Raw genomic sequence first — 27,151 nt, 5'->3', positions numbered from 1 at the left:
TTTTTTTGGCATAAAGACAATTTTGATAGAGGTCAAGTAAACTAATTTTTCTTAAACTAAAGACAAAGCAAACAAATTTGCTGTCACAACAGAAAAGGATACACCCACTCCAGTTTGAGTTTCTCAGGAGGCAGCTCTGTTCTGATGTCATCATAGTTGTCAACATCAGAAGGAATGAACATTGTAATTGGTCGACCTCGCATAAACATTTTAACATATTCTCCTTCTGTTAAGACACAAGAAAAAAATTAAGACAGATGTATTTGCTGAATATTCATAGAAAAGTGTATTATTAATGTGATACAACAAAAACAGATAAAAAATAGCTACTCAGAGTTCTAGTCTCATTATACATGATTGCTTTTGTATAAAGACCTAGTCCAAAACATTGTAGGAAAAAAAACATTGGTCATTTCCTTAAGTAAGAATAACTATTTTCATAATTAAAATATAATTTATCTGTAAGTTGACACATTTCAACAAGATGGCCAGGAAAGCTGAGGTACAGAAATGAAAAGAAAATAACTTTGTGATGGCAGTTTCTCTGACAATTGTAAAAAGATTATCAGAGTAGACAACAACTATGTCCACCACACTACCTGATCAACCTACTGATGTTTAATGGCATACAAAACATGGCCTCAGAATATACCACGAGGAGTGAAGTCAGACACCCTCCTAAGTCAGGACGGGGAGAGAGACTAAGCGCTCTGCTACATAGGGCAGTGACCAGAGCTGGATGGAAAGAGGACCGAGGTCCCCTACTTCACAATCATGCCTACAATCAGCCTTGAGTCTAAGCAATTAAATTGTAATACACTAACATTTTAAAGACAGTACTAGGAAACAGTGTTCTAGTTAGCAGCAAAAACATCTTTTATTTATATAAACCAATAGCTGTTTGTAAGATGTGCAACAGTCTAAAACTAAAAATGTTAAAAAGACAACTCCAGAATCAAATCAATATTTATTGTACACCTTTTACAAATGAGGTAAAAGGAGGAGGATGTAGGAGAATGAAGGCAGAAAGCAGAGTTCAAACTATTAGCTCCTTCTGCTTCACTGGGTGTCCACTTAAGTGAACACTTAAGTGAACACTTAAGTGAACAGATGAGACTGTTTTATGTCTTAAAAACAAAACAATACTTAAGTGAACAAATGAGACTGTGTATGAGGCTGTGTTGGGATCCCTAGCCCCAGCATCCCAACCTACATACAGACAGGTTTAATAAATGTTGATGGTGGTCGTGAAATGTTTACAAAAGAACCTAAACGGAAGGAGAAAATAAGGGACTGAGTACAAAAGCATAGGCAATGTCTAGAATTTGCTAACTTGTCTGTTATATGAAAATCATGTTAAAAACAGACTGAAAATGTGATCATCAACCAGAGGCTGATACAACCTTAGGACCTCTAATAATGACCTAAGGTACTAAGGAGAAGAGTAGATAATCCAACAGCTTATGTAATGCAAACCATGGAAGAAGGAAAGAAATTATTTGCTGAATGTCTGTAACTATTTCTTCAGAGTCAGATTTTAAAACTGTGCTTGTTATGGGTTAGAAGTTCACGTTATTTTTATTATTATTACTCATAGTGTGTTCGGCCTCAGGGTTTGATCTAAGAACAGGCTAAGACCTCCCACGCCATAGTTTTAATACCACATGATGTTATGTCTCTATTACTTCTGAATCTAAGAGTGGGCTCTGCTTCCTGATGAGTTGTAGCATAGCTGGACTCTGATGATAACTAAATGATTTAGTTATCAGCTGTAACTATTTCCCTTCAGCAATCATCTTTATCTGTATCTCCTTGTCAGTTTTTGTATAGTTCACTTTCTTATAGGTGTCAATTTGTTACATACTTTTCCCTCTAGTTGTTTTTTTAAGAATATGAGTTCTTTTTTTTTTTTTGTGGTATGTGGGCCTCTCACTGTTGTGGCCTCTCCCGTTGCGGAGCACAGGCTCCGGACGCACAGGCCCAGCGGCCATGGCTCACGGGCCCAGCCGCTCCGCGGAATGTGGGATCTTCCCAGACCGGGGCACGAACCCGTTTCCCCTGCATCGGCAGGTGGACTCTCAACCACTGCGCCACCAGGGAAGCCCTAAGAATATGAATTCTTAAAAGGAAATATCCTGTCCTTTGGAATTTCTTCCAAGATCACTGATCAGAGGTGTACAGCATAAATGCTTTCTGAATGGAAAAAATAAAATATTTAATAGATGCTTCTATTGCCAGTTAGAAGAGATTATATGTCCAGCAAAGGGAATGGGTTAGGGATAGCATCAAAGAAAAAAAAAGCCCTCTCCTTTGCTAATAGAGACAGCTCAGAATACTGCATTGATTCCTTTAGCAACTGTCAAGCAGCACAAGCAACTAACTATAAGCAAAGGAACTATGTATCTAGAGCCTGTGAACTTTTCTAATATAAAAATGGCAGTGTATGTTAGGATGAAAATGCTTTTCCTGCCGATAAAGTGGCAGTATGCATGCTGGACGCACAGAATATAATCTAGACACTGGGAACAATTCCTGAGACTGAGAGGGAGGCAACACATTACAGTGGAAAGAGCAGGAGCTTTGGAGAAAAAGACTGATTGGGATCTGAATCCCAGCTTTACCCCTTCCTAGCTGTGTGACTTTGGCCTCATTTTCCTAATAAATAAAATGATACTACTACTTACCATTCAGAATTATGACTGAGTAAATATCACACTGTAAAGTGTAAGGTCTTTGACAAATATTTATTCCCTTCCCTTTGTGAAGGATTTATGACCATTCTAAACACTGTCTAGGAACTGATTTAACACACCGTAATCTCTCTTCATAAGCTTTAAAGTGACTGTCCACAGAACAGCAAGTGCAGCAAATAAGTTAGAATTCTGAGGGTTCTAACAGGTACACTATAATACATGGGTCACAAGTTCAAATATCTACAGGCCCAAGCAGGAAATGCAAAATGAGAGCAGTGGGAGAAAACAGGATGACCGGTTGGGGTTCGGGCACTGGCATACACCAGGCCCCATCTCAGGAAGGCAGCAGTTAATCATCCTCAGCAAAGATGTGAGCCCGGTGCTGCTAGATCTTCTCATTTTTCAAGAGAAACAGAAAATCTATAATTTATTGTGAAATCTCCCAATTTTTAAACGTTTACTCCTTTGCCAAAAAAGGGAGCATACCATGTGAAAACACACCTTTGGCCTGCATGTAGCTCACTAGTTTGCAACCTAAGAAGAGTCTTTACCTTGGAAATTAGGTAAAATATATAGATGAAGAAGAACCTCTTTCCTCCTCAATCACTGTTGAGTCAGATTCTCACTGCAAACCTTTTCTTGAGGCTGTCAGGCTTATTGATCTTATAGTTGAACGACTTAACAATTTGTTTTACCCAAATGCTACTTTCTGGCTGTCCTCACTGTATACCAGCATGAAAGTCAAGGGGAAGAGATGGGCCATGGGACTGGTCAAAGAAGAGTATGAGATCAGTAACATTAATTAATACATTAATAAAGTCTGGTGGTCCAGAAAAGGAATGTGAGAAAGAAATGATTAAATTATCTCATAATAATTAGTAAACACACTATAGGGCTATCTGTATTCAATAGTGAAGCTGCTGCTTCCTGAAATGTAATTAATCTCAACATTTTATCTCCTATTTTGACATTGTGAAAATTCCTGGGACTGAGAGGGAGGCTATACAGTACAGTGGAGAGAACACAAGCTTTGTGATAAACGCAGACCTTGTTTGAATCTCAGCTCTACCACCTACTAGCTTATGCTCAAATAAAATATTCTTAATTGAATCTGATCAATGCTTAATTATAAAAGAAGAAATTCAGGGAATTCCCTGGCGGTCCAATGGTTAGGACTTGGTGCTTTCATTGCTGGGGCCCAGGTTCAATCCCTGGTCGGGGAACTAAGATCCCACAAGCTGCGTGGTGTAGAAAGAGAGAAAGCGAGAAAAGAGAGAGAGGGGGAGGGAGGGAGGGAGGGAGGGAGGAAGGAAGGAAGGAAGGAAGGAAAATTCTGTGGGATATTGTTGATACCATAAATACCATAAATTTTATTAGTTCATTTCTCTAGACACATATAATGCTGGAACTGGAAGAAATCTTAAGGGCTCACCTAGTTCAAACGGCTACTTTTACAGAAGGGGAAACCAAGGCTCAGAGAGGTCAAATGAGTTCCTAGACTGTGTTCTGTTGGGAAATATTTTCATTCTAAACTATGTTCTAGATCTGCACTATCCAAAATGATAGCCACTAGTAGAACACTTAGAAGGCAGCTAGTGTGAACTGAGACATGCTGTAAGTGTAAAATACACAACAGATTTTGAAGATTTAGTATGAAAAAAAAGGTAAAACATCTCATTAATGTTTTTTGATATTGATCACACACTGAAATGATATTCTGGATATACTGCATTAAATATACTAAACTTAATCTTACCTGTGTCTTTTTATTTTTAAAATGTTGCTACTAGAACATTTAAAATTATATGTGTGTTATACATTATATTTCTATTGAACAGTACTGTTCAGACAGTTGTGATATCTTTAGGCTAGTCCACATAAGTCCAATTACCTGACAGTACAGCTTCCTTATAATCCAAATAGCATTAGCTTGAGCTCTGGATCCCAACAACAGGAAATCAGAGAGTACAACAGAAGAGGAAGATGCTTCTGCTCTATTATCTTTTGGAAGAGTGAATGCTAGGCAAAAATCTGAAATACTGTATTTCCATGTCCTTCTTGCACACCTCTTAGTCCTTCCCCTTCACTCTCCTCATGTGCTTCTACTTTAGCACCTCCCCTGGGCTGTCCTATCCTCCAAAGTGCTTCAAATTGCAAAATGATCATTATATTCCCTAATCCAAACTTTTTGGCATAGTTATTCTCAGGTGTTCTGAGAAAAGCAGTATTGCTGAAATAATTCATACTGATATAAATACCTGGTTATTAACATTATATGTTTAAAAGATGCTTATCAAAATTTATTAATCTTTCACAGATTATAACAAAGCAAAAGGAAAAATTCAAGGAGAGTGTAGAAGAAGATTAGTACTAGGCATACTCTGCTCCAAGATTGGTTCCTCCTGTGCTTTTTTTCCTTTTAAATAGCTTGCTCTATTTCTGCACCTAGAGATTAAAAAAAAAAAAAAAAAGCCTTTCAAAGGCAACAGCAGAGCTTCAAGGGTCTGGACTATGACTTGTACTTGTTTATGTAATGGGTACTGCTTTGTAGAAAGCCTTCTGAACTTCTAGAATGCTTACAATTTAAAGCATCTTTCTCCTAAGGTTTTCACTTTAGGAATTCATTTTTATATTTTACGATCTTTAGAACTAAAGAGCTCCCCCTACAACTGAATTTGAATTTTATATTTAACTAAAATGTAGCTAGCTGTGAGATGCTACCTAATTCCAGCAAACAAACAGAAAATTTAAGAATCTTTACTTAATTTGAGCTTTTTCTCTGATACTACCAGTTCCATTCCCCAAAACCACAGAGCTACAGAACAGGCTGGTAAACAAGATGCTAGAAATACTGTCCACAATTTTACGGCAGAAAGTGACAAAGACCATTTAAGGAAAGCTAAAATCTTTTCTTAAAACTCATTTATTTTTAAACAAAATATTTCAAATCCCAGTTAATGATCCAGTTACACTCGAGTAATAATTTTAAAAATTCCAATGAAACAATGTAATCTGTAAGGATCTTTGGATTTTGAACAAGGAAATTGATTTGTGCTATAATAAAGTCTCAATTTCACCCCTTTTCAAAGGTCTAGCTGTAAAAATAGATCATAAATGTAGACTCCAAAATAAAAAAAGGGAGTCATGAATTTAGAAGGATATATAATCTAATCTTATTGTGCTCATTTAAAAAATTCCTAATTGTGCTTGCCAAATATTATGTAGTTAGTTTTACTGGCTGGGACAAGAACACAGGTCTGAAAAATCTGACCAAATACTAAAATGCTACCTTAAATTTTCGTTGTTCTATAGGTAGAGTTCTACTAGCTGGTAAATTTTATTGGATTCTTAATTACATGGGGGTGGGGTGAGGGTACACAATGAAGATGTAAAATGTGTTAACCTAGCTAGCCTCTTAGGAGCTTACAAGACAGACATAACCAAGTCTTATGTATCTGCTGGTCAACACTTATCTAATTACAGTAACAAGCCAATTTGCAGTTAAGTAATTTTGCAGTTAAGTAACTTTCTTGAATCTAAACCTCCTTTAATCAGATTTTTCTTTGCTGTTTTTTTTTTTTTTACAACTGTGATTGTTATAAAATTACTTGAAAATATCAGACATGGGAGTTTGCGTAAGCATTTTAATTAATTTTACTGCATGAAAATGGCTTTCTTTGGTAAAAGATGGGAAATACGTCTATCCCAACAATATAAGGCACATAAAACTTCTGAAAGATTTGCTATACTGCTGAAAACATTTCTGAACTAAGCAAAACATGGTTGTATTTTACAGAGTCCCTCAAGTCACTCATTTATATCCCCAGGAAAAGTTATCTTAAACACTAAATGAAAAAAATTCTTCATTTTATCTGAATACACCAAGTTGGATTTAATTTTTTAAAAATAAGAAATTAAAAAAAGAAACTTCAGATATCAAAATATTTATCCCTCTCTTTCTCAATTAACTATAGCAGAAAGAAAATCAAGAGGCCCAAGGGGAACAATAACCTATATATGAAATTCTAATTAAAGAGTATTGAGAGATTTTATCTTTAATGTTTTATTTCTTAAAAAAAAAAAAAAAAGGGACTTCCCTGGCAGTCCAGTGGTTAAGACACCATGCTCCCAATGCAGGGAGCATGGGTTCGATCCCTGGTCGTGGAGCTAAGATCCCACATGCCACATGGTGTGGCCAAAAAAAAAAAGTTTATTAAAAATACCCCAAAAACCTGAGTCAAATAAAGCAAAATGTAAAGATCTAATAAATCTGGGTGGTCAGTATATGGGTGCTTGAAATATTATTTGCACGTATTTTTAGAAAGATTAAAATATTTAATCTTTAAAAAGTTTAAAAAGCATTATTTAAGGAAATAATCCACAGAATATTTTTGGTGAAACTGTTCCTTGGAGAATCAACTATGAGTATAGCTCAGGAATGTGGCATGTGATTTACTATGCCTTTTCTTGCAGTTTTGTATATGTCACTGATCATTTGTACCTCTTTTCTGCTACACTAATCTCAAGTTTCAGAATTCTTTTCAAAGTGCTTCAGGAAAACAGTAAACAATTGATACAGTGAGCAACACACTGTGGAGTCTAATTGCAGTTTCTGGAAAGAGCGGATTCTAACTATACTAGCTCAGTTAACTGGCATGCTTAAGGAATGGAGATTTTCTAGTTAATTGCATTTTCTAGTTTAGATTAAAAAAAAAACTTATGCCTACAGTTGTGAAAATTCAGTACGGGTGAAAAGTCTTCAACTGGAATAAAATAAATATGCACAAGACTAGCATACTCTCATGAAAAGTCATATTCTCCATGTTCAAAGGGGGCACTTGGGACTTTTTTCTCAGCTGAAAATAAGGAAAGAGGATGTCAAGAACACATATTCTTAGAAGTTGGGATAATTTATACTAAAAAAATTGGACAGCCTTTAAATACATTTTAATCTATAAGACTGTCATCAACAGATATCAGATCTCTGCTTAAAAAAATCTCCAACAGAGAAGAGGTTCCCCCTTTTTGGTCTCCTTTTAAATACAGAGAATACCTGGACAAAGCCCAGACCTAGGGATCCAAGTAATGATTATATATCCTATTGAACATATGCCAATAGGTAAATTTTAGAAGTGAGTGTATTTTTTTGGAGGTGCAATATTTGGTTTCCTGCCCTTCCTGCTTATTCACATTTAAAATAGACTTAAAGCTAGCACGCTTCTTTCTAAATTCTGGAACTGCAAAGTTTTGGATATCATCTCAGGAACAGCAAGGAAAGATTCTATCTGTAGCACAATTAAGGGCTTTTGACTTCTTTGGTTTGTTTCGAACTGTACACCCCCTCAGCAGGGGACAATATACTTCCTCTCAGTAGGTAACACAATATACAGACAGTGTCAGTAGGACTGCTATCCTATATTCTTACAGGTAAGTTTTAGTTATTCTTTCAGATACAATGCTCAGTTCACACAGATGTGATCAGGTTTTAGGACAGAACATGCCTGGAGCCAACAGGTCAGAAAACAATACAAGACACTGAACAAAAGCACCTGTATTCAAATTCTTTAAAGGTAGATGAAACATGAGTTAGTGAAGGTATGGGGGCTGCCTTCCATTTTCTATTTGCTGCAAGAAAGAGCTTTCAAAAAGTTATTAAAGAGACTCTCGGCAACGTCTAGTCTAAGCCTAAGTATATGTAAGAAAACTGAGGTCCAAGGTCTCAAGAGTCATAGGGAAAAATTTATTATCAGATGAAGGATGTTTTATTTATTTTTTTCATAATTTCCTTTGGCAAATGAAATTTTTAGTTTCTCCCCAACCAACACTCATAATTTTAGTCATTGTAGGATTCTGATTCTTTAAACTTCTGTGATTCACCCCTAACTAGGTCTCATGCTTATTATTATTCTTATGCTCTTTCCACTAAATGACTTTGCTTCTCTTTCCTAAGTCAGGTGTCTAATGACTCTTCTGTTACTTAGAATGACTCTATATTTTATAAATGTAATGGTTAACAAATACAAAATTGTGTGCACACTATGATCAAGGACCTCCTTGCTGCTCCTAACACAGCAAGAAAGCTCTTGCCTCAGGGCTTTTGTACTTCCAGTTTTCTGTTCATGAAATTTTTTTCTCCAGATACCCAAATTGTTCACTCACTTCATTCAGATGGCTCAAATGTCACTTTATCAGAGATGTCTTCCCTAACCACTCTATATAAAATAGCAATTGTCTACTCTCCTTATTCTTTCCCAATATGTATTACCTACTGACATATTAAGTATTTACTGTCTGTTTCTTATAGGTAGAATATAAGTTCCACGGAGTTCAGACAATATAACTGCTGTATCCCCAAGTTTCTGGGACAGGTCCTGACAAAATACACTCAATAAATATTTGTTGAATGAATCTTTAAAATTTTTTAAACGTGTATCTGATAAAGAAACAATAAAGAAACACATTAGAACTGTAATAGTTGTTAAAATGACAAGATTATTCAGAGTTTTTTTTCTTTCTCCAATTTTGTAAATGAGTTTATATTGTATATTTTTAGATTATTTGAATGACTGTTTGGCTAAAACAAACTACTGAAGGATTTTAGACAGTATGTATTTCAAAATGACTTTTAAAGTATTTTTCATCTGAAGCCATTTTGGACACACAGCTAGGCAGCTAGTAAGAATTAGTCACCTCTCAATTTTCTAAGATGTTACAGTAATAGTTCTTCTATCTAAACACACCTGTAGTTAAGCTACTACTGCACTGGTTTGGTAGTTAAGCAAGAATGAATTTAATCATAGAGCAGTGAGGCAGCTCTATAAGAGGAAGTAAAAGTGTGGTTTGGTGACTGAGGAGTTCTCTTTTCCTCAATTAAGCAGATTTCTCTCCAGTAGGAACCTGAATCATTCAGGTTCTCAACAGGACCAGACAATTAAAAGAGTTTAAGATGTAACAAGAGAAAAGTGATTTAGGATTACTCGAGCCTGAAAAGGACAGTTAACATGCAATAATTTGAAGACATTCAGGCTCTGCTCTAGAAATGAGGACATGTGACACTTACTTTCCATTATTTTAAAAATGTAATATACTAGATAATGATTATAAGGATGAGCTTATGAGCTGTATTCATTTCATTACAAAATTTACCTAGTATATTATTTCTCTTGTGATGGGAGAGGATCCAACAGAATTAGGAAGAAGAGTAATGAAAAGGGGCTTAAGTTTCAAGGATCTGAGTGTAGATAAGGATCTAATTCAGTAAGAGCCTCTTTTTATAGGACATGGTGTAACATGTCCTTCCCCCCACATCTAGCATCGGAGATTGCCCTGTGTACATCTCATTTCACCTCCCACTGCTTTCAACCATGGTTTCCTTCCTTCTGTCTAAGTGCTGATCAGAATACGCAGATTTATGCTCTTCTACTCTGCTGTGTCTGAAGGACACAGTCATTTCAGGTAAAGTTTTCTCTGCTACCACTCACTTATATGTACCAAATATAAATCGGCTTGTTCCCAGAACAAAGCAGATGACTTACAGCAAGTCACACTTGTCACTGTCAAAAAAAAAAAGAGCTAAAGAATAAATCACATTTTAAAAAGACTGTCCAAAAATGACAGATATTTTTTTAATGACAGATATTTTAGATTAATACCTAAAGTATAAGAAAATGTGCTGTGAAATATGTTATGCAAAATGAATACCAAACTTAAATTTATCCACAACTTACATCAAGTGAAGATCATCTACTTAATGGTCATCTTTTCATCTTAACTCCACATATTTGAGTACAAGGTTGAGTACTGTCACACTTATATTAATAACTAAAATTTATTTGGTGCTATGTGCCAGGTACTATGTTTAAACAGTTTATTATCTTTAATTTTTATAATAACCCTTTGAGGGTTTATTATTGTCTCAATTACAGATGAGAAAACAAAGACTTAAGAAGGTGAATTAACCTGCTTATGGTCACAAGCTAAGTAAATGGTGAAACCAGTCTTGACTTCAATGACACATGTTTAAACATCTACACTACGTTGTTTGTTACACACCTCTACAAGTAAATTAAGATTTATAGACAACTCAAGTGTAACTGTCCAAAACCAAACTATTCTTTTCTACACATCTACTCCTCCTCAAATGTTCCTTATTTTAGTAGATGCCTCTTATCTACTTTCAAGTTAGCCTTCATAGATTCCCCCCGTTCCTTACCTCTCGTACCCTACCTGTAATCTCCTAAACCATCTAGAATCCATCTACTTCTTTCCATAGGCTCTGCCTCACAGGCAGGCCTGAATTATCTAACAGGCTGAGGCACAAGAATTTTCCTTCAAGATACACTCTAATGATAAATATAGCTGATTAAAATGCCAAAGGAACAGGCTCAAATTCCACAAGTAAGGCTTAATGCAAGCAACATTTGACATTTTAAAATTCCAACATCTGGAACAATCTTGTTCAGCTAGCAATTCTTGTACCAGAATTTAACTGACTTTTCCAGTTTTTCATTTCATCCTTCTTCCCCACTTTAGTGAGGCTTCTCTAGCAAAACCCTTCCCTTTTAAATACATTTACTTACCTGCCTATTTGAATGGTTTTGAAAACTGTCACCAACACAGAGCACTCACTTATATACTAATCATAAGTTAGATCCCTTTTCCTTCCAAAGGACATACCACAGCACGACAAAGAGAAAGGTAGCCCTTTCTCATTTACCCTCTAAGGATTTTTATAAAATGTAAGCTCTTGGCAAAACATGTAATAATAGGAGCACCTTTTTATAGGTACAGTGTTTTCTGTTTTTAAAGTACTTTCATACATATTATTTCATCCTTCAGCAGTCTTGTGAAGTAAGCTTTATAGTTATATTCTCAGATTAGAAAACTACCCAGAGATGTTGCCATTTTGCCTGGGTCACAAGGTTGTTATACAGTAGAGCCAAACACTAAACAGAGACTCTCCATTCACTGCTCTTGCCACTATGTATCACTATCTCTCTCTTTTTAAAATGTTTTGACACATAATAAGAATTGTCTTTGTAAATAAAATTTCATTTGTCCTTAAGGTATTTCAACTATTACTTAATCTATACTTAACTATAAATTATAAAAGAGGGAGTAAGTAAGACCTAACTGAAGGAGAACAGCAGCAAAAATCAGCTTTATTTAGAATTGCTATGTAAAAACAAATGATCCAAAGAAGATTGCAAATACTTTTCTTAACAGAATCAAAAGTGAAAATCTACAGAAATCAAGTTAAATCTCTAACAAAAATTTTAACCACCTTGTATATGGTTAATATAATAAATAACCCAGAAAATAAAGATAACTATGACACATAGAAATGAGCTGTAAAAAGCATGCACGGGAAGGACATGCTTTTATTTAGAACAGCATGCTTCAATTAAATTTGCAGGCAATTGAAGGAGAATGTAAAACTGATGTATAAATCTTACCTACTTTGCAATTAAATTAAATACACATTTACAGAAAGTCTTCTTTCCTTTTTTGGGTCAGAACAAGCCAACAACAGCAAGTAGCCAGAAATTACAATTAATATAAAAGAAAAATTTAAGAGGAAATGGATTTGCTAGACTTATTGTATCTTAAGTCTTAGCTTCAAGAAATGAGTGATTATTTGCAATGAAGTTGGCAAGACAGGAAATTGAGTTAAAATTTATCAATCTTTTAAATGGCTTTTCTAAGTACAACTTTTATTTTTTTAAAAAAGGGGGAAATTCCCCTTGGCATTATACCTCTTTGTAATGATACCTTTATTCCTACTGTTGACCTTGAATCTTCAGAGCTCAGAGAAATAGAAAAGTGGTTGGATTCACTAGTTCAAATTACTGTATTTCCTTTATTAAGAGGAAAGTCAGGTAGTATAAAAAATGAAAAGCCAAATAAGAGATCCAGGAAGAAATTAACTAAGAAGGCGACCAACTGTGTAGCTTATTCTTACCTTGGCTGTTTTTTTCACGGGTTGACATTTTTGCTGGTTGAGACAAAAATGACATATCTTACAATAAAAATTAGATATTTTCTTAAATGACTATAACAACACACTTCTTTTTTATCACTGTAAGCTAATAAATAAAGTACACTGAATGAAAGTAAGTCAATATTCTTATCAAAAGAAAAAATTTAACTGATGTAGAAAAGATAAACATTTTTTAAAAAGGACTTTTAACTTACCTTGGTTGATGATGACATCTTTATGCCTACAAAAGGAATTCAAAGACATTTATTTTATAATTTTATTTGGCCGACCATTATAATCACCTGAAGAAATTGCAAAAGATTCAATGTCTAGGCCACACCCCAGATAAATCTCCAGATGTGAAATTCAGGCACCAGTATTTTTTTAAGTTTCTTACTGGTCTAAACTACTAATATACTGTTGCATAAAAGAAGGAATATTCCATTAGGATCACTTAAACAATAAAAGCATAGAAAGAATTTATGAAAAATACTTAAATTTTACAAGATTATTGAAATTTATTATAAGTTCAGAAGCATTAACAGGAAGACAGCCTTTTTTAAAGACACAAAAGGAAAAATGCACTTAGAAGAAAAAAAGATACAGATTTTTAGAAATGATTCAAACGTGGCATATAATTGTACAAGCAAATGTCACAGTCAAAGAATAATTTTCAGATATAACTTAAAGTATAATACTTACTTGTCTGCATTTTTTATAACTTTTGATATTAATTTTGATGTTGAAACTGCCCTCAGTAATTTATTACGGCTATCGTCTGAATTTTCCCATGAATTATGTGACTTTTCAGCTGTTGGTGGTCTTTTTATGCTGGAAGAAACATATTAGTTTCTTAGAAAATAATTCTAAGAGTAGCAATTGACAGTTTGACTAGAACATAAAAGCAGTAATGAACATTTTCTTAAAGCTAATCCAGAAAAGAGAAGGAAGGATTAGTTGAAAGTTTCTGTGCCTGGATGAGTCAAGGAGTTAAACAAGGCAATTACCAAGTCTTTTTTAATTTTCACTATTATTCAGAAGATTCACCAGAACAAATATTACTTGATCTAAAAAAAAAAACCCATTTGCTTAAATCTGAATAATTAGTATCTCTCAGAATTTATGAAATTGCACGAATTTGTTAAAAAACCTAAACTTATTCAAAATCATTACAAGGCTGCTATTTTCATTTTTTATGTCCTCATGTAATTAAATTATACATGGTACAAATGACAGTTTCTAAATAATTTACTAAAAGTAAAACTCTTGTTTATATCTTTTAGAGTCAATTTTATCCATGAAGTAAGAACAATTTAACACAAGAACGTTAGATTATCAAAACTGCTCCCACATATTCATAACTGAAATTTTTTAACTTATAAATGATTTTTTGGCTGTACTGCTAACTGTCCTACAACTCATCCAGCCTTCAATACTTCTTGTAATAGTATATCCAAAGAGCAATTGAGAATGGCAAGCACATTTCCAAGAGACCTTAAGAAGCTGAAAAAAAGATCTGGGACAAAGAAGATGCCAAGTCAAATCAGAACCTTAAAGAGATTGATTATAAAAAAAAGCCACCTTTAACCACATACAATCCAAAGTTGCAAAACATTAATAAGCTATATCCAAGAAAAACTCCACATCAGACCAGGCAAAAGAATTACAAACCATTTAGATAGCATAAGAATCTGCATGAGACACACAAAGCATTTTTAAAATGTTAAACATGCATCAATCAAGTGAAGGGTGTTGTGTTTTCCCAAATTTCCATTAGAGATTTGAGGCAAAATATTAAGCTAATCAAATAAAAATATATTATAAATCTTTTAGGAATGGATGTCATTTATTTTTATTAAAATCCTAGCCAGTTCTGGGAATGGTTTATATTTTCCTAAGATTTCCAAGAGGAAGTATGATGATAAAATACATCTATACCTAATCATAAAGCTTGAATCAACATCCCTAAAGCAGGCAAATTTCATTAAGTTGGTCTAAATATTTGATTACAAGGCAGCTGTAGTGTTGAACTCCCAGCATGCAGGTTTAGATCCCCAATTTAGGCTCACACACATTGTTAGAATGTTTCTCCCTTCTCCCCTTCTCATAACTTTAAAATATTAATTATTATAGACACAGAGAGAAGCCCTCAAGCAAGCCTTTAGCATAGAAAAGATTAGGTGAAATGAATTCAATTCTCTACTCAAGCAAGAACTTATCCTCCCAAAACCCAAAACTGAAACTGAGATGCAGTCACAATGAAGAGCCATTTGTTGAGAAGGGCCCTTGCAAGCTGAAGGTTGTAATGATGCCAAAATATGGTGAGAATAACAACATACAGCAATTTTCTATCCATGGCTATAAATTTATGCACAGTTATCTATAAATTTTAAAATATTCTATAATTTTACTATAAAAATGTTGTTTTGGTTTTAGAGTAGGTTACTTTTGCCTTCCTTTCATCAAATTGTTTATAACTTAATCTTTTTCCTCCAGTTTTAACTGATAAATATGACCTCAAAATTTCATTCCCCAATGTGTTAAAATACAGATTACAGCAACAAAGAAGTAGGGGGAAAAAAGCCATCAGGCTTTTCTCTTGGAATCCATGGATAGCCAATTTTTTTCTCAAGTCACAGAATTTAGGTATCGTTACAACCATTCCCTAGCTCTGTACTTGGGGTCAGTTAAAACCTTTTGGTGGGAGTAGAATTCTTGCTTTCTTGAGTTTGTCTGTGTATTTGGAGAGGCTGTGAAGAGGGCTGGGGAGAAGGTGATGCTCGAATTTGTGGACTTTGATCATTAGAGTGAGAGTCCTCTTTTTTTTCTCTCTGTCCTTGTGGTTTTTCTTTCTTTTTTTCTGTACCACTGTAAAATAAAGTATAACATGGAACAACACATATTTAAACAAATAAAAAAGATATATCAAACGATGGAAAAGGTTACTATTATATAATTCAAAATCCTAACTCATACAGCTAATACAATTTATACTGCTTTCATTCAATAATGAAAATATTTCTTTAAAAAAAAATCTTCAGTAAAGATTAAAATCGTCAGCAAAGAATTTATTATAATTCTAAGGCAACAAATCCTAGGAAGATTGCCCCTTTGGACCAAATTGGCCTCTAATGCATTTTGCCATCTTGGCAAATTTGGAAGGACGTTAGAAGCTCTCTTAACTGACTTCAATTTACCCAAATCAGAGCATTAGTGACACTTTACCTCTGTAAAGCATACTGATGCCCAAGGAACACTAAATGTTCATGTTTTGTAGGTTATTCTTTAACTCCTGTTTCTTCTGTATACTTCTGCTTCCACCAGCTGAGTTTCACACTTACCAAGAGTCAACTGTGTTTTCTCCCCCGAACCTGTTTATGCCAGTTGTACTTGTTATTTTAATGATTAAGTTAATAAAATACAAAGAAAATGGACAAAATGTACATAGGAAAGAGAATGATAATTTCTATGTAAACTAAGCTGAATGCTTTGGAAAGACTCCATAAAAATGGATTCTACTAAAAAAACTGCTGTTAAATTGTGTAGGTGACACAATTATAAAAGATTATGAAAAAAAATCATAGAAACAGATGGGTTCTAATTCATATTGTTTTGCAAGTTTCAAATTTCTTACTCTGTCTTAAAGAATGAAACTAAAAATGATAAAAAATGATTTATGGGTGTATTTTATGCAAGATAGTCAACAAGCAATCTAATCAGTGATGCATACTTAGAAAGAAAGAAGGGGGAGACTCAGCCTTTCATTAAAAAATTGACAAATGAACATATGTGAACATATTTTAGGTTAAAATATTTAAGATATATATGTATAAATTCTTATGATTCCACACTTTGACTCTTGATTAATGAAGCATCTCCTACTCCTGATCACACTGGATAAGAATCCTTATATTGCACAAACACTTATGACAGTATTACAAAGCAGATGGAATCAACGATTCCAGGGTTGAAAAGGTATTCAACTATCTACACTTCTTCTTTTTCTTTTTTTTAAATTTGGTTGCGCCAGGTCTTAATTGTGGCTGACAGGCTCCTTAGTTGCGGCTCGCGGGCTCCTTGTTGTTGCATGCGAACCCTTAGTTGTGGCATGCAAACCCTTAGTTTTGGCATGCGAACCCTTAGTTGCGCCATGCATGTGGGATCTAGTTCCCTGACCAGGGAACTGCACTGGAAATGCAGAGTCTTAACCACTGTGCCACCAGGGAAGTCCCTACACTTCCTAACCAAAGGACATTTTTTAATTTGACCGTAAGGTACATAAGCTACAAAGAAGTATGTTTAAGAACATTCTAAACAAATATAAGTAGTACATACAATTTAATCACATGATAATAGTGAATAATGTTAAAAATATAATTTTGATAGTAACATTTCTTAATCTGATTCATTCTGATACCTTCTGACTCCAGACTGACTTTTGACTATCTTGTTCATATTCAGTTTTTTAATTATGTGCTGAGAAATACAGTTCTACTTCAAAAATATCAGATTAACTTTGCAACTTAAAACTGAGTTAGAAATTACTTCTTTCTTGTTAGTCTTCAAACTATCCTGAATGCATAGTATTAGGCCAGTAGTCCTATGTGGGCCCAGTAGATTTTTCTTCTGGGTTATTTAGAAGAAAAACACAAAGCCCCTGCATCATAAATTAACAAACTTAATCTGGTTTTAGATTGCTGAGTCACTACTGTACATAATACTGACCACTGCACATAACTACAGCTATGTAAGAAAGAATCCAAACAATTACTGGACACAAGGAAGTTTATTATTAAAAATTGTATTCAAAATTTCTACTACATATTAGTTTTTCCATAATTTGTCCTTTTCTCCTGAAACTGCAGCAAAGGTAATAAATTTTGGCAGGTTTTGGAGGAGAAAGTCTATATTCTGTAACAACAATGACTTTAATGACTGAATTCTAGAAGAGGATTTTTAAAAGGCCTAAATATCTTGTCATTTCTTCACCGTTCCTGTAGTCAAATGTCTGGTTAACATCTGTAAATACACGCTGTTAAATAGTTCAGTCACTGGCATTAGTTTATTGAGGCAACCATTTTCCACTAGCACATTTTAAATATTATTCTATTACTGAAAGTTTTTCTTCAATCATTCTTTGAAGAAAACAGCTATAAGATTATGTGGCTGATCTCTTATGGTCTCTCCAAACTCTATATGGAATAATTTGCTGGGTATTACACAAAAGCAGAAAAAGCCAGTAAGCAATTTTATTGGAATACACTGAATTAATTAATTGATAAAAAGAACATAGAGAACGTAGTCCACCAAAACTTTTATATTACAACATTTCCACTACCCTCCTGCCCACCACCCCTAACATACACACACAAACACACAACACAGTAATATAACATTTTGAATTAAGCCTCAATTTTATAGCCATGATTAAAAAATAAAAGTTATAGCATTTAACCTCCCACTAATATACATATATACTGAAGATTCTACTCCTTTAAAAATGCTATATCAAATGTATCACTTGCCGTGGAAAATTCACTTATATAATTACATTAAATATAGTGATGTTTATTGCATCTTACTGCATCTTTTTAATGCCTATTAAAAAGAAACAATTAAAAAGAAACAAAACCAAACCAGGAAATGAAACTGCTTGCTGTCTTTAGTAAGAACCAAAAGCTTCCTCACACACTACTCCATAGGTGTGATGAATGTAAACTCAGCAAGTACAGGCTGGATAGCTCTGCATTCAGAGAAAAAGAATTTAAAGGACATGCTCACCTGAATTCCATACAGCTCTATTTCACATTCTTTTCAAAAGTAGACTGAGTTATCACATTCAATTTTGCAATGTTAGCTTTTTGTTTTTTACAAATGCATACCTTTTAGCAGCAGATGAAAGAGTTTCTTTTCTTGCAATTGAAACAGAGCTGGTGTGACTTGGTTTTCTGTTTGCACCACTCCCATTGGTTATACAGGACATGGAAATAGCTTCTCGAATGCCTGGCTGGCCTAGATATGGTTAAGAAAAAACTTTAAAAATCAAACGTCAAAATATTCCTCCAAGATTGGAGCTTAAAAAATTAAGTCCAATAGTGTTTAAGTCCACTAAGTCTGCTAGTAAGCAGACTGTGCCCCCCATATGCAGCATACAATATTATTATTTTTCAGTAAGTGTTTATTGAGTATATAGATAAGAAAGGAATGAGCACATAAAGATAAACATTTGTAAACTGACACAATTCTATACAGTATATATAAAGTTATAACTTATTTGGAAAAAGTAAATAAAAAGACAATGAAATACTTATTTCCTCTATAGAACAATTAACTTTGCTGACTTGTACACCCAACTTTAATTAGCTACATCTCCAGTATGGTCTATAGTTCAAAAGGAAATGAATAAGATCTGGAGGTCTCAGAGGAATCCATCATGCAGCATACAATGTTACTGTCTGAAGATTTAATCTCATCGAAATAGATCTATAGAAAAGCCATGCTAAATTAAATTGCTAAATTGCAACTAGAGTCATTCTCTAGCTAAACGGTTTGCTATTCACACAGAGCAGCTTTAAAGTGCATGATTCAAAGCTATGCCTCAAGTAAACCACAACTCCCCACATACCAACAATTTTCAGAAATAGCTCAGGTTCTGTTGAAATTTAATTAATTAGAAATCCTAGAAATCATAAATGTTGAATCTTAGAATATTGTTTCCTATAAATAAAGCATAATTATGTAAAATAACCTGTTATCTTAATTTATACAGAAGGTTTGGAACATTTATTCCAGTATTCCAATAATGCATGTGATGGATATGCTGCTATGGTCAGGGAGACTCACAGTCACAAGATAAAACAGCCACATCTACTAAGGGGCAAGTTTATCTAAAAATTTGGGAATAAAGAATAATTTTGAATTTTTGGACTCAGTTTTCTCACATGCACACAAGAAAACCTAACTTTTATATCTGGCTTTCATGTTTCTTTGTTTGCTTCACTTCATAAAAGCACAGAAAGCAAACATATTTATGTATAGAGCCTAAAATATTTCGCACCCTAGAATGTTACATGTATGACAGCATAGCGCTGCATTTCTGACAATAATATGCTGTTGGGAGCCACTTATATCACAATCATCTAAAGTGCTTCCTTAATATTGAGAGTCCTAGACCCTTCCTCAGACAGAATGAATCAGAAGAGAGGAAGGAAGAGACCTACTGTATTTATTTTTCAAACTTCCTAGGAAAGTTTTCACATATAATAAGGTACAATAACCCCTAAATTAGGCTAATATCACTGGTCATTAGATCTAGTCTGCCAAATAGGTGACTTCTTGTTATACTGACTCTTTCTTTTTACTCTGGTAAAATACTCATAAAATTTACCATTTTCATTAACCACTTAAAAATGTGCAACTTTGTGGCATTTAGTATATTCACAATGTTAGGCAACCACCACCACTACCCAGGTCTTTATTGCTAGCTTTGGCTTTCCTTTTTTTCCCTATTTCCTTAAGATTAAAGTTAGGCTATTGATTGGAGATCCTTCTTCTTTTTTAATGCAGGCATTTACAGCTATACATCTTCCACTGAGCACTGCTTTTGCTGTATCAACAGCTGATTTCTGAAATATAATTTTAAACACTTTTTGTTACACAAGAAACCCATCAGCCACTATATTAAAAACATATATAATCTAAAATCCACTTCCCATGCTCTCTTTCAATGTTCCAAACTTCATCTCAAAAAAAGAGACCAATTATATCCATTAGAATGGCTATTATAAAAACAAACATATAGCACAGGGAGCTCAGCTTGGTGCTCTGTGAGGACCTACATGGGTGGGATGGGTGGAGGGGGTGGGAGGGAGGTCCAACAGAGAGGCGATATATGTATATATATAGCTGATTCATTTCATTGTACAGCAGAAACTAACACAACATTGTAAAGCAACTATACTCCAATAAAAAAACAAACAAAAATAACAAGTGTTAGCAGGGATGTGAAGAAATTGGAATCCTTGTGTATTCCTGGTAGGAATGTAAAATGGTACACATGGTGTAGAAAACAGTATTCGCTGTTTCTCAAAAAATTAAACATGGAGGTACCATTTGATCTGGCAATTCCAATTCTAGGTATATACAACCCAAAAAATGGAAAGCAAGGAGTCAAGCAGATATCTGTATACCCATATTCATAGCAGCATTATTCACGATAGCCAAAAGGTGGAAACCACCCAAATGTCCATTGACAAACGAATGGTACATATATACAATGGAATATTATTCAGCTTAAAAAAGGAATGAAATTGTGAAACATGCTACAACACGGATGAACCTTGAAGACATTATTCTAAGTGAAATAAGCCAGATGAGAAGGGCAAATATTGTATGATTTCAATTATATAAGGTACCTGGAGTAGTCAAATTCATACAAACAGAAAACAGAATGGCAGTTGCTAGGGGCAGGGGTCAGGGGGGTGGTGCAAGGGAGAGGAGTGGATGGATACACACTTTCAGTTTGGAAACATGAAAGAGTTCTAGAGATGGATGGTGGCGGTGGTTGCACAACAATGAGAATATGTTTAATGCCACTGAACTGTACACCTAAAAATGGTTAAAGGGGTAAATTTTATGTTCTGTATATTTTACCACAATAAAAAATGTTAAGAACAAAAACTGGGGCCTCCCTGGTGGCGCAGTGGCTGAGAGTCCGCCTGCCGATGCAGGGGACACGGGTTCGTGCCCCGGTCCGGGAAGATCCCACATGCCGTGGAGCGGCTGGGCCTGTGAGCCATGGCCGCTGGGTCTGCGCGTCCGGAGCCTGTGCTCCGCAACGGGAGAGGCCACAACAGTGAGAGGCCCGCGTACCGCAAAAAAAAAAAAAAAAAAAAAAAGGCAACATATCACCACTTTCTAAGTCCTACAGTTTACTGTTGAAGTCTTCAAATGCTTTCAAGGTATCCTGTGAAACTACCATTCCTCTTCACAGGATTAGATGGCAGTGCTATGCCTCACAGTTCTGATCAGTCTCAGGCTCTCTATTCTCTATTCTAGGCTCATCCTAAACACTTACTCAAAAAAGACGAGGTATCTTTTGATGTCTTGGCCATTTCAAGGCCTATATATAATGGCTTCCTTTATTATTATTCAATATAAAGGTTTCCAACTACTGAGCCAGTTACAAAGTTTACCCTATAGAGTAGTAACAATTAAAAAAATTGAAATGTTTGTGCAATTATCTAGTTATTTTATTATCTTTATTATGTAAAATAAATGGAAAAATAGAAAAATGAAGATGCTGATGTGAATAAAAAGGTACGTCTCAAAACATAATATATGATTGAAAATTATTACTGTATGTTGAAAACGACAAATCTTTAGCCTAAACTGAATTCTCATTGAACTTGGTTGACTGTATAGGCACTTGTGAAAGAAAACAAAATTAAAAACAACATTGAAGAAATTTTGGAGCTACACCACAGACAGAAGTATAAATAATTTTATTATATTTTACTTTCTTTATCAGACACCCCCCCGAACATACACACATGATGTAAACCTTTCAGGAATGAATTATGCTTTAATGTTCTCTTTCTGAAGAACTGGAGTGTAGCAGTGAGATAGGCTGTAGATCAACAGTTACTTCTGAATTTTCTGTTTTAAATTATTTTAGATCCTCTCTTATAAACAAATATGTAAATACAGAAAAGTTACTTCATGTTATTTTACTTCAAGGAGAAAGAAGAGCTTGTATTCCATGCACACCAAGCTAGCAATTGTCTCCAACAGAAAAACAAACACATTCTCCCAGTTAGTATAAATGGGATACTCTCTTCAGTTTCTAAATATTCTGATTATGGTCACAATTTGCATGAGGAGTAATAAGTCCTCTGTAACTCATTTAGAATTTAATAACCTGTAGGTATTCTATTTGCTAAACACCAGCAAGTTATTGGCATTGTTCAGCATATATATACATAATTCTGTATATATGTATAATTTATAAATACATACCGTTGTCCCTGGGCATCCATGGGGGATTGGTTCCAGGACACCTCCCTCCAACATGGATACCAAAATCCACAGATGCTCAAGTCGTGGGCCAACTACACTATGCCATTTTATATCAGGGACTTGAGCATCCTAGGATTTTGAGCATCTGCCCTCAGGGGTCCTGGAACCAATCCCCTGTGGATACTAATGGTGACTGTACACTCAAAGTAACTCCTCGATTTTGTATTTCCCTTAATCACCCCACCCCTGACATATGCACCCACCCACCCCCATTCCAAGTCTAATACAGTATTTGGAAAAGCGTCAGTGGTCTACACTTTCCTATCTGTACCTCAACCTTCTGCAATCTGGTTATCATCTAACCACTTCATAGAAAGTTTTCTTGCCAAGATCACCAATGACTTTTCTTCCACTAAATTCAATGGGTATTTTTCAGTCCTTATCTTGCTCAACTCTTCTTCAGCATCTAATATTGCTGACTATTCAGGCAAGGACAGTATTTAGGTAAGGACAATGTCCTTAGTTTCTAGGACATTACCCTTGCCTGAATTTCTTCTTAGTTCTAACCATTTCTTCTCTCATTTGCTGGATACTCTATTCTTGCGCAGATTTTGTATCCTGACTCTTCAGTTATCTTGTTACCATCATACCCTTCTCATAATTTTTTGTATCTAACTGCTATTGAACATCTCCCCATGAATGTATGTGTCCCTCCTCCCACCAAACAAAACAAAAACTGGTACTCTGTGATATACTTTATTCATGGTGAAAGACATTACCACCCATTCACTGTACGAACCAGAAAACAAGAAATCAGTTTTGATTCCTCCATTTCCTTACTGCCAACATTCAGTGGGTGACTAAGTCCTCTGTTACATCTGTAACTCTTTAAAAAAATATTCCGCCCAGTTCTGAGATAAAACCGACATACAATAAGTTGTACATATATAAAGTGTACAATTTACTAAGCTTTGACATACATATATGCCTGTGAAACAATCACCACAATCAGGATAGTGAACATGGCCATAAGTCTCTAAAGTTTCCTTGAGCCCCTCTGTAATCCATCTCTCCCTCCCTCACTCTTGTCCCCAGGCAACCACTGATCTACTTCCTATCACTATAATTTGCATTTTCTAAAATTTTATATAAATGGAATAATACAGTATATATAGAGATAGATATATTTGCCTTTGTTTACTTATGGCTGCATTGGGTCTTGGTGGCTGCGTGCAGGCTTTCTCTAGTCGCAGCAAGCAGGGGCTACACTTTATTGTGGTGCACGGGCTTCTCATTGCGGTGGCTTCAGTAGTTGTGGTGCATGGGCTTAGCTGTTCCATGTCATGTGGGATCTTCCTGGACCAGGGATCGAACCTGTGTCCCCTGCATTGGCAGGCAGATTCTTAACCACTGTGCTACCAGAGAAGTCCCCAATTTGCATTATCTTAATTCTAAAGGTGTTAAATATCTTTTAATGTACTTATTTGACTTCCACAAATATATTTTTTGGTGAATTGTCTATTCAAATCTTTTGCCTTTTTTAAAATGGGTTGTCTCCTTCTTCTTTTTTTTTTTTTTTTAATTTTTTTAGCTGCACTGCATGGCTTGCAGGATCTTAGTTCCCCAACCAGGGATCGAACCCAGGCCCCTGCAGTGAAAGCACTGAGTCCCAACCTCTGGACCACCAGGGAATTCCCAAATGGGCTGTCTTCTTAATAACTGAGTTTTAAGACTTTTTAATATATTCTAGTTAAACTCCTTTGACAAATATATGTTTGGCAAATACTGTCTACCATTATATAGCTTGCCCTTTTATTTTCAAGATAATCTTTGGAAGAATAGATTTTAAGATTTTGATCAGGTTTAGTTAATTGATTTTTCTCTTATTATTTGTATTTGTTTGTGTCCTATTTAAGACATCTTTGTCAAACTCAAGGACACTAAGATTTTCTCCTATATGTATTTTCTTACAGCATTTTTAATGCTTTTTAAAAAATAAATTTATTTATTCTTGGCTGTGTTGGGTCTTCGTTGCTGCGCGCGTGCTTTCTCTAGCTGCAATGAGCGGGGGCTACTCTTTGTTGCGGTGCGTGGGCTTCTCAGTGTGGTGGCTTCTCTTGTTGCGGAGCACAGGCTCTAGGCATGCGGGCTTCAATAGTTGTGGCAGGCAGGCTCAGTAGTTGTGGCTCGCGGACTCCAGAGCGCAGGCTCAGTAGTTGTGGTGCATGGGCTTAGTTGCTCCGCAGCATGTGGGATCTTCCCGGACCAGGGATCAAATCCATGTCCCCTGCAGTGGCAGATGGATTCTTAACCACTGCACCACCAGGGAAGTGCAATTTTTAATGGTTTTAGTCCTCACATTGAGGTCTACAATCCATTTTGACTTAGCCGTTCATAATTATCTGTAATCTATCTGGAAACCTTACCTGTTTTGTGATCCTTGCATATATCCCCATGCTTAGCACTGTGCTTGAATCCTAGAAAGCACTTAATCAATATCTAAATGACTAAATGAATGCATCTTCGCCACTACTGCCTCAAATATCTCTTCCGGACTATGTTCAGTTTCTCTATTCTCCCTTCTAGCAGTACTATTACCTTGCTCTTAATGCATTCTGTACACCATGCCAGAATATCTTTCTAAAACAAGCTGTATATCTTTGAATTAATATGTCATCAATTGTAATATGTACCATTATCACAAACAGCATTAGAAAGAAGTGTCACTTATGAGAACTGTAAGACACAATCAATAGTAAGATGCATTGTAATTCCAGATGTTTTAACAGATGTTAAAATGCAAGAAATATAGCCGTCTTAGAATTAATGGATTAGTGTAACTCTACCTGTCATTCTTCAATTTAAAATCCTTTAATGGATCTCCAGTCTCCTCAGGATAAAAACTAAATTCCTTAGCAAGGCATAAGAAAACCTTTCACTATGGGCCCTCTCTACCAGTTGAGGCTCATTTTTTGACACTCCCAACCTCACACCTCATGCTTCAGTTTATTCTGAACTCCTAAACTAAGTACTTTTACTCCCCTGCGCTCTGCACCTGGATGGTCCTTCTCTCTGGCATATGCTAGTCACCCCTGCTTGCCTAAATTAACATATATTCATCGTCCATCTACCCATCAAATATTTACTCAGGGCCTATTATTATCCTAGCCTTTTGTTTTCAAGAGAATATAAGGGAGCCAGGGCATCAAGGAATTAAAATCTTGCAAGAGAATCACACAAGCAATGAAAACATGTGGTAAGTACAATAACAAAGTGATCATAAAAGTACAAAGAAAAGACACATAATTCTGTAAGGATGATTAGAGAGACAGAGCTCAAGAAAGGCTTCCTAGAAAAAAATGTAGAACAAAGTCTTAAGGAATAAGTAAGAGATAGCCAGGTAAAAGGGAGGTGATGAAATACTGGAATCTTATTCCAGTGTGTGTAAAGGAACAGGAAGAAGGTAACAGCAAAGTGGGGTATGTAAGTGTGTATGGCATGGGGGCGGGGTAGACAAAAAGCTCTTTATGTGGTGAGAATGTAGAACAAGAAAGGGCAGAGTCCAGATGGTAGAGGAAAGTCCAGATGGTAGAGGTAAGCAGGAGTTAGATCATGGAGATTTTATCTATAGGAAATAGAGACCACCAAAGGGTTTTAAGCTGAAAAAAGGACTTCAATTTACATTTAGAGAAATCCTAGTGGCTATGTGAAGAGCACATTTCAGGGCAGTGGTCTAAGCATAGCACGATGGGGACCTGAAACAAGAGCTAGGTAGCATAAATGGAAAGTAGGAGGCAGTTTTAAGAAATATTTAGGTCTTAAAAGATGATGATTTCAGTTTGGGGAAATTTTACATTTATGAATTCTGAGGGACATATAAGCAGTACAATCTAGTAAGTAGAAAGATAATTCTTAAGTGCTCAAGTCTAGAATATAGATTAACAATTTGAGAACTGGCACCAATAAGTGGATGTTAAGACCATGAAGGAAGATGAATGCTGATTTCATCTCCTGCAAGGAACCTTCAACTCCAGTTTCGGTTAGGAGCTCCCACAACACCCTAAATTTACCTTTTTAATACCAATTATTATATAGTTTTATAATTATTGACTTAGCTGTCTTCTCACTTTACCTAAGGCCCTGTGGAGGCAAAAGTCAGTATCTTTTATTTCTTTAATCTCCAGCACCTAAAACAGTGCCTAGTGCATTGAAAAGATGAAGGAAAGAGACAACTGTCAATACAGTAAGTGATGTGAGGTAATATTAATTATCAAGCACTTGCTGAGTGCTAAGCACTGTTATCCTAAGTACTTTATAATTAAGTCCTTTAATCTTCACTATAATCCTAAAAGGGATTTACTATTATCATTCCAGTTTTGCTGATGAAAAAAACTGAAGCCTAGAGAGATTATTAACATGCTCAAGGTTATACTGTAATAGGTAGTGAAATCAAGATTTGAGT

The 27,151-nt window shown here is 35.2% G+C and overlaps 1 protein-coding gene across 1 annotated transcript in view; it reads right to left on the bottom strand.

Moving 5' to 3' along the window:
- EML4 (EMAP like 4) overlaps positions 1-27,151 on the bottom strand; it is a 95,331-nt gene that overhangs the window by 49,839 nt on the left and 18,341 nt on the right. Inside the window, exons 3-8 of the mRNA XM_082643186.1 lie at positions 18,555-18,684; positions 15,367-15,540; positions 13,375-13,503; positions 12,888-12,913; positions 12,655-12,687; positions 103-226 (exon numbers count right to left, since the gene is read on the bottom strand). Of these exons, the coding sequence (XP_082499312.1) occupies positions 103-226; positions 12,655-12,687; positions 12,888-12,913; positions 13,375-13,503; positions 15,367-15,540; positions 18,555-18,684 (616 nt within the window). The remainder of the gene's footprint in view (positions 1-102; positions 227-12,654; positions 12,688-12,887; positions 12,914-13,374; positions 13,504-15,366; positions 15,541-18,554; positions 18,685-27,151) is intronic.

Source organism: Mesoplodon mirus (assembly GCF_964341445.2).
Source record: "Mesoplodon mirus genome assembly, chromosome: 14".
Classification (NCBI taxonomy): domain Eukaryota; kingdom Metazoa; phylum Chordata; class Mammalia; order Artiodactyla; family Ziphiidae; genus Mesoplodon; species Mesoplodon mirus.
Note: the sequence above shows the minus strand (reverse complement) of the source record. Positions and strands in the feature narration are given on the sequence as shown.